General features: G+C 38.3%; 1 protein-coding gene across 1 annotated transcript in view; it reads right to left on the bottom strand.

Moving 5' to 3' along the window:
• Positions 1–2,173: 2,173 nt before the first annotated feature.
• LOC126493850 (acidic mammalian chitinase-like) overlaps positions 2,174–8,664 on the bottom strand; it is a 19,343-nt gene continuing 12,852 nt past the window's right edge. Inside the window, exons 4-10 of the mRNA XM_050130978.1 lie at positions 5,712–5,768; positions 4,728–4,893; positions 4,072–4,196; positions 3,785–3,908; positions 3,339–3,524; positions 2,410–2,529; positions 2,174–2,323 (exon numbers count right to left, since the gene is read on the bottom strand). Coding sequence (XP_049986935.1) covers positions 2,174–2,323; positions 2,410–2,529; positions 3,339–3,524; positions 3,785–3,908; positions 4,072–4,196; positions 4,728–4,893; positions 5,712–5,768 — 928 coding nt within the window. The remainder of the gene's footprint in view (positions 2,324–2,409; positions 2,530–3,338; positions 3,525–3,784; positions 3,909–4,071; positions 4,197–4,727; positions 4,894–5,711; positions 5,769–8,664) is intronic.

The raw sequence follows: 8,664 nt of genomic DNA on the forward strand, positions 1-8,664 counted from the left end.
TCGTCTGGTGAATAATACATTGCACAGGATCAGAACTAATTACAGTCAGGGAGAATTAAAATAATAGCAACCATAAGAAAAGAAGACATGGGATCAGTAGTGAGAAAGATTGGTGGGAAACAAAGAGAATGGGGGACAAGTAATGTGGCATGGGTGAGATCAAAATGAATCGTATAGATCTATGTAATTATCAAAGGAAAATGAAAATATTCTTTTTAAAGAAAATAAATAAATAGATGTTTCTGTTGAATTATCAAATAACCAAAGACACTCATGTTCTGACTATTGATTTTATTTTAGTACATTGGGTAGAATTAAGATGATCTTAGAGCAGAAGGAGGGAAAATATGAGCAAAGAAGTCAGGACCACGAGGGGTGCACCCACCCACGGAGACAGTGGGGCTGATCTATTGTGAGCTCACCAAGGCCAGCTGGACTGCGACTGAAAAAACAAGGGATAAAACCGGACTCTCTGAATATGGAGGACAATGAGGGCTGCTGAGAAGCCAAGGACAATGACACTGGGTTTTGATCCTACTTCATGTTCTGGCTTTGTGGGAGCCTAGCCAGTTTGGATGTACACCTTCCTAGACCAGGATGGAGCGGGGAGGACTTTGGACTTTCCAAAGGGCAGGGAACCCTGACTGCCCCTCAGACTGGAGAGGGAGGGGGAGAGGAGGGGGGGAGGGGGAGAGGAGAGGGAGGAGGGGGGAAAAGGGAGACGGGGAGGGAAATGGGAGGCGGGGAGGAGGTGGAAATTTTTTTTTTCAATAAAAAATATTTAAAAAAAAAAGATGATCTTAGAAAGGGGCTCTGAGAAAGGGTAGCAGATAGTGTTCATGTTTAACTCAGAAGTGTTGACTGGTCTTGATAAGATATTCTGTCTGGCAGTTCCAGACTCTGATTTCATTGAGAAAGAAGCATATGGTATTTCTGTTATTTGCTACTGAGTAGCAACACAGGCTCCAAGGTCTCAGAGCTGTGATTCCTTCTTCTAATCACACTGGTTGGAGTAGAAGTTACTTTGCAACCTAAAACATATAACATAAGAACAAATGAAAACATGATCTGACTGCTTTGAGACTAGAAGAGAACTGAAATGGGGAGGGATGGATTATGGTTACAATTAACAAAAGGGTCCCTAGGGTGAGATCACAAATTGCGAACAGTAATTATATCAAGCCTTTCTAGATCACGATTTCAAAAATCACCTCCCTTTGCTGGATAGTTTTATGTCAACTTCACACAAGCTAATGTCATCTGAGAGGAGAGAACCTCATTTAAGAAATTGATTTCATAATATGTGACTGTAGGCAAGCATTTTCTTAACTAGTAATTTATGGGGTATGAACCAGTCCATTGTGAGCGGTGCCTTCCCTGGGCTGGTGGTCTTACATTCTATAAGAAAGTATGCAGAGAAAGTCATGGGGAGCAAGCCAACAAGAAGTGTTCCTCCATGGCTTCTGCATCAGTTCCTGCTTCCAGATTCCTGCCCTTCATGAGTCCCTGCCCTAACTTCCATAATGAACAATGATGTGAAAGTCTAAGCCAAATAAATCCTTTCCTTCTTAAGTTGTTTTGAGTCAACCCTAACTAAGACATTTCCCACATAAGTCATATAAGAACTACCCACTGACCATTTAGTGTATACAAAACCTTCTTGGGGGATGTGGATATAAGTAATAAACAAATGTACTTTAAGAAAAAAATTCTAAACCGGGCTATGGTGGAGCAAGCCTTTAATTAATCCCAGCACTCGGGAGGCAAAGACAGGCGGATCTCTGTGAGTTCGAGGCCAGCCTGCTCTACAAGAGCTAGTTCCAGGACAGGAACCAAAAGCTACGGAGAAACCCTGTCTCAAAAAATCAAAAAAAAAAAAGAAAAGAAAAAAATTCTGGAGTTAATATAGACATTAGCAATTTCCATGAATGATAGGTTAGATTTGTTAAAGTACTTGATAAGACTTCCTATTATATATTTACAGGATGGTAGCTAATCTAGAAACAAACAAATCCTAAGTAGTCCTGACTTCTTGTAGAATACAAAATTGCTGGCATGGTAATTAGTAGTTGGAGAAAATGATAAGAATATCACTGGAAGAGAGCATAGGCATGTCAATACTTCCTTCAAGTTGGTGAAGGAACACTTATCTACCCTCATCGCGGTTTCACTGTCACTTACTTGCACTGTGAACTTTGAGGGCTTTCTTCAAGGTGGAGGTCAGGGGGAATGTGCCATGACCACAGAAAGAGCCAGTGAAGTCATCCATATCAATAGCCCAGATCATGGCACCTCCAAAACTGTTATTCTTAAGCCACTGAGCCTGGTTAAGGAAAAAGGACAATAGGAGTCACTTCATTTCCTGGGACTCAAAGTCAGGGCCCAGCACATCAACACCACTGGCCTTACCTTGATATGGAAGCTCTTGATATTGTCATAGCCAACCCACTCATTACCATGGTAGGCATAGGGCACTTGTTGAGCAGCATTCCAGACCTGAGTGGCGCCATTGTTCAGGAAAGTGCAAATCTTAAAAAAGTTAAAAATTTCAGATCCTTTAAATATTAATTCCATGTAAGAAAAAGTGTGTATACATAGTAGTTTTCCTTCCTTGTCTTATCTCCACAAGACTTTCCCCAATTCTCTAATTGATTACATTTGCAGTTAAGAAGATTCAGGTGTGTTTTATTTTGTGTATTGGATATCACACCCAAGGCCTTGCCAATAGTAAGTGCTTTACCATTGATCTTCATACTCATTTGTTTTGTTTGTTTGTTTGAGAGAGGATCTCAATCTATACAGCTTAGACTTACTTCAAAATGGTGATACTTCCGCCTCTGTTTATCAAATACAGAGATAACGGGTGTGAGGCACCATGCCTGCCAAATATATGAATAATATATCACTGTGTGATATAAACCCAATTTTATTTCTCTGACACTGGAGACTGAAGCTAGGACTATATATGTCCTAGGCAAGAGATGAACAACTGAGATCTATCTCCATCTTAAGCTACTTTTTAAATGTTCACAGATGATCAATATTTTAATTTTGCTAATTTTTAGTTCTGGAATTCATAGTAATCTGAGACTTTTGATTGTTTACATATTTTTTATTTATGGAAATATATAAATGTTCTTAGGAATATGGTGTGTAAATTGGAAGGACTGTGTTACTAACTTCTTATCATTTTTGGTTACTTAGAGACTATGGTATAAAACTTTAAGTCCTTAAAATAACATTCTGCTTAGTGCAAGTAGGAGATAAAATGAAAGAGCCAGCATATTTTTCAGGTTACGTACAAGAAATTTTCAGGGCATATTAAGCCACCTACTGACCTCATGGTAGGCCCAGATTCCAGTTTTCTTTGTGTAGGGCCCTGGATGGCCACCACGGTTGCTAGGAGCACCAATTCCAGTTTTAGAAGAGTCACTCAGGATGAAGGTATGCCCATATGCTGGGAATCCAACAATGAGCTTCTCAGGTGCTGCCCCTTTGTTCTTCCAGTTGTCCATGATGTATTTCTACAGTGGCAAAAGTTAGCTGTAGGACCCAAGCCCCTGAATACATATGATTAATTATGTAAGCTCTTCCTTCTATCAGTTCAAATTTCTCTATGTTAACTTAAAAGTGATTCGGTAGTTTCTTCTAAAAAGTTCAATAGATACAGTCAATGAGACATGATTTGTGACTTAGAAAGATGACATTTGCATTATTTGTGTTGATGCTTTTTGCTTAAATCTCGACATGACTTGTCTCTTCACTTATCTGTGTGTTATCTTACTATGTTGTTGAAGGCCTTGATGCCAGTTTCCGTTGGAGATTTGTATAATGGACTGTTTTCTCCAGTGTAGCCTTCCCAAGCTCCATGGAGGTCATATGTCATGACTTGAATATAGTCCAAGGACCTAGATAAAAGGAAAATTCTTAAAATCATTTCATATGGCTATTCTCCATACCTATGACAGCAAAGCACCTTTTACTAAACCTCTGAGCAAAGTCTTTGGGCAGCAAGACATGCCAAAGAAGAGAAAACTCTGCTCACACTGTAGCACAATGTGCATCACTCACTGTGACAGTTGTGGGACCTCATGGCCAGATTTGATTGTGGAGATGGCACCATCAACTGCGGCAGTGACCAACAGTCTGGGCTTTTTATTCTTACTCACCTCCTCCTCAAAAGCTTTACGAATTTCCTACAGAGTAATAAGGTATAGAATGATATAATTGAAATTATTTAACGCCTTAAACAAAATGCATGTTAAAGTGCTTTTTACATATTTTATCTTAGTTTAGTATATCAGCATATAAATAAAGTCATGAGAGTAGATGGTGTTAATAAAATTAACAGATGCTTAATATTTACAGGTAATAGAGATTTTTCACAAAGTCCCACAGAAAGCTAGTAGCCATTTAAAAACCAAGACAAAGGTCTTAAACACCAATCAATGCAACCCAGCATCATCATGCTCTGGAATTACACTGACTTTTATACTCTGGACCCAGCTTTCATTTGTGATGCACTACTCGATGGCTGCAGCAATATGTCATTAGAAGTCACTTTGTAACTATGTTCACTTAGTGAAATGATTATGGTCTGATGTCCCTTAAGGGATGTGTTTTATTTACTCAGGTTTTTGGCTTCAGTGACATTGTCAGGGGTGGGATCTTTGGAAAGAGAAACCTTTGAGTTTTCAAAACCTTTGAAAGATTCCTTCTTTCCTTACCTGTATCAGGACCGTAAAGAGATGCTTGTCCCTAGGAGGGCTGCCATGACAGCCAGGATACTGCCAAAATAAGTTCAACCCATCAAAGCCATACTTGCGCAGGAATTTGATAACTGAAGTAATGAAAGACTGCCGACTCTCAGGAGTAGTGACCATGGTGACAAAACTAAGGAATATCCAAAGTAAATCATAGTAATGCTTCAAGAATCTGAACACACTAGAATACACATATTTTATTGATTAATATCTGCCTCTGAGCCCTTCCTACAGAGCCAATCAATTCTGTGGGTTTCTCTGAACATCCTTTTATGATGCCTGCCCTTGGTAGACATTTCATTAATTTTATTCTTACTTGTTCTAATTTTCTTTGAAGTTGATTGTATTGTTTTGAAAGCAACTGACACACTTCAACATGCTTGGTCTTCAAATAGTTCCCAAGTTTGTATATTCCTAAAAATGTCATATTGCTTAAGCAAGTTCATTTCTTTTCCCTTCTTTTGAAAATAAAGAGCAAAGTATGTCAGTTGTTCCTCTTGCTTTGTATTTGGAGATACTTTAAGAAGGAAGTCTGTTAGCAATGAGGTGACTAAAGCTTAGGGGATGGAGTAGCAGAATATCTATCCTAATTTAAATACGAAGTACACACTAGTCTTAGTTAGTATTGAGGTTCCAGTATAAACATTTCTCTCTCTCTCTCTCTCTCTCAGACAGGGTTTCTCCGTAGCTTTTGGTTCCTGTCCTGGAATTAACAGACCAGGCTGGCCTCGAACTCACAGAGATCTGCCTGCCTCTGTCTCCCAAGTCCTGGGATTAAAGACATGCGCCAACACCGCCCGGCTTAAACATTTCTTTAGTTAACATATTTACTTAGTGGAAACCCTTAGTGATTTATGTAACATTGGAAAGAGTAAGGAAACAGAGATCAAGCGGTGATGGTTTGTCTTTAGTAGTAAATGAATGAGAATCTCTCTGCAGAGTACTTACGGGGCAGCTCCAAAGTTCCAGCATCCAAGGGACAGAAGTGTTTTCAACTGGTTGTTCCTTTAGAGCAACAGGAAAAAGAAAACTCAAATCCCAAGGGTCCTTCTAGTTAAACGGCACTGTTTGTAGTATTAAGCCTTTTCATCTGATTCATTCTTTGCATGATATGATAAAATAAATCTGTGAACAATTTTCTCCACTACTGAAACTTTTATTACAATTTTTTGCATTGCCATTATCCTAAAGAACATCAATGACACTTGTACAAATCTAACATAAGGTACAGATTATTGTAAATTTATATTTTCATTTTTGAGATTATAATATAGCCAGGCAAAGGTGGCACATGCCAGAAGTCATGGAGGCAGAGGCAGGCACATCTTTGTGAATTTGAGGCCAACCTGGTCTACAGAGTAAATTCCAGATAAGTCAGAGATACATAGAGAAACCCTGTCTCTAAAAACAAAACAAAACAAAAGTAATTATAATATAATTACATTTCCCCCTTGTCTTTCCTCTTTCCAAATCCTCCCATATACAGCTCCCCACTCTCCTTCAAATTTATGTCTTCTTTTTCACTAATTGTTAATGTATGCACATATGTGTATGCATGTGTGCATATAATATATATAAGAATTTTATACATGAGCACTATATCTACATCTCTCCCATCCTTTCCTCTCTGCACTCCAATTCCTCCCAAGATCCTCTTCCAAAATACTTGCAAATAATGTACTGTTCAATATTTCTAGTGCTCACAACATAATAGCATAATTGGCTCAAATCCTGTCCAATAAAATGAGATACATCTTAGTTGAGATATCATGTTTTCAATATTGCTGATACTTAGTACAAATTCAGTGAGTTGGAAATATACACATTCTTAGGAATAGTAGTTCAAAATATCAATTTCCAAAGTGCAAGGTCCATAAGGAGACAACACTAAACTTTTAAGTGCACTGATTCTTCCTCCTCAGAATCCTAAGGAGGAAGATTATGCTGGAATAGATACTCACATATTATCAGGTTATCTGTGATGCAAGAAATCTAAGAGGTTTTTGCCATTATAAATAATAGCTTATATTCTTATAGTTGTATGCAGGATACTATCATTAATCATGGTAGAAGTTGCCTGTCTTCCTTGTCTTACATGTTAATTAATATACTTAATAGATCTATAAATTACAAGTTACCAGGAATTGTTTCATTTTCCACAAAAGATTATTCTATTAGAATGCAGAAAACTCTTCTGATGTGGAATGCCCTTCTGTATGCTGTGAATATGTCTTATTACCATTGGTGATTTGGCCAGTAGCCAGGCAGAATAGAGCCAGGTGGGAAATCCAAACAGAGAGACAGGGAGAACGAAGGCAGAGTCTGTGAGTCACCAACAGCCACTGGACAAGCAAGATGTGAGTAGCAAGCCATGAGCCTCATGTTAGATATGAACTAATAGAAATGGGTTAATTTAAGATGCTAAACCTAGTTCGTCGGAAGCCTGTGTCATTAGCCAAACAGTTTTTTAAATAATATGAAGCCTCAGAATGGATATTTGGGAACTGGCAGACAGGAAAGAAATCTCCAGTTACAATCTTCTGATTGTTGAGCTATTTTATGTCTAATTTATAGGATGTTCGACCTCTCCCTTTCTGATACAATTAATTGATATCATGGTGGTTGGTTTTGAGTGATTAAAAACACTAGGAAAGGAAAAATAGCTAATTTTTAAACACTAAATGGACTAGGTGATATATGTTATGTGTATATTTGTCTGCAGGTAGAATTATGAAATTGCACCACTACCTCATATCAAATGCAAAAACTAAACCAATGTAGATTAAAGACACAAACGTAAGTTGTGAAACTATAACACTCCCTGAAAGGAGCATGAGTAAGTCTGAACAGTGGTTTTTTTTAGAAAGATCTCCAGAACAACGAAAACAGAAAGAAAAGGTTTTCACTAGGATTGCATCATAACACATCTTCTCCCAACACAGGAGACACAATCAGCAGACTAAAGAGACAAAACTAGAGAACAAGAGGAAATATTTGAAGACCATTTATCTGGTAAAGGGTTACTAGTGCAATACATATCATAAACCAAAACCTCTGAGAAAAAACAACCTGAGTGAAAAATGGGCTAAAATCATAATTGGACATTTCTTAAAACAAAAACTGGTAAATATATGAGAAAAGTACCTTACGTTCATACAAACCAGAAATAATTTGAATAATTTGAATGATTATAATCAAAATATAAAACATGACAATATTGTCAAATAAATTTATAAAAAAATTTAGATGTATTGGTACAGGTATAATTTAATGTAGCCAATAGAGAAAACAATCTAAATAATCCTTTAAAGGTTACAAATAGAATTGTCATTAAGTCCAGAAAATTGACAAGTTGATTTGTTTCCAACATATATGAAATCAATGTGTTGAAGAGATAGTACTAATACTATAAATTTCACAAAAATGTAAGATAAAAAATCACTTATTGTGTCCTCAGGTGAATAAGTAGGCAGAAGAGCTATACTGTGTGTAAGCACTGAAGTTCAATCATAGAAAAAATGAGAAATTTGTCATATTTAAGAGTGTGCATGGACGCACGGCACCAGCGGCAGCAGGAACCGGACACGCACGGCAGGCGACGTAGCTGGCGCAGCGGCCGGGACTGGCGGGTACTGACACAGTGGCAGACAACGCAGGCGACAGGGACCAGTGCAACACCAAGAGCAGATCGCCCCAGGACAATTAAATCAAAGAGGTAGGCCTTTGGTTGGCGAGGTCCCGGGCAAACAGGGAACCTGGTTCTTTTCCTGAAGACCCGTCTGAGGGGTGAGAGGGATCTTGGCCCCTGGCAGGAGCCAGGAAACAGAACGAGGGAATTTTGCAAGAGGAGCCTCTGGCCAGCAGGGAAACCTGATCTGGTTTTAAAAGACCAATTAGAGAT

The sequence above is a fragment of the Alexandromys fortis genome, unplaced genomic scaffold (assembly GCF_014885135.2).
Source record: "Alexandromys fortis isolate MF-2015 unplaced genomic scaffold, M_Fortis_MF-2015_v1.1 scaffold_356, whole genome shotgun sequence".
NCBI classification, from domain to species: Eukaryota; Metazoa; Chordata; class Mammalia; order Rodentia; family Cricetidae; genus Alexandromys; species Alexandromys fortis.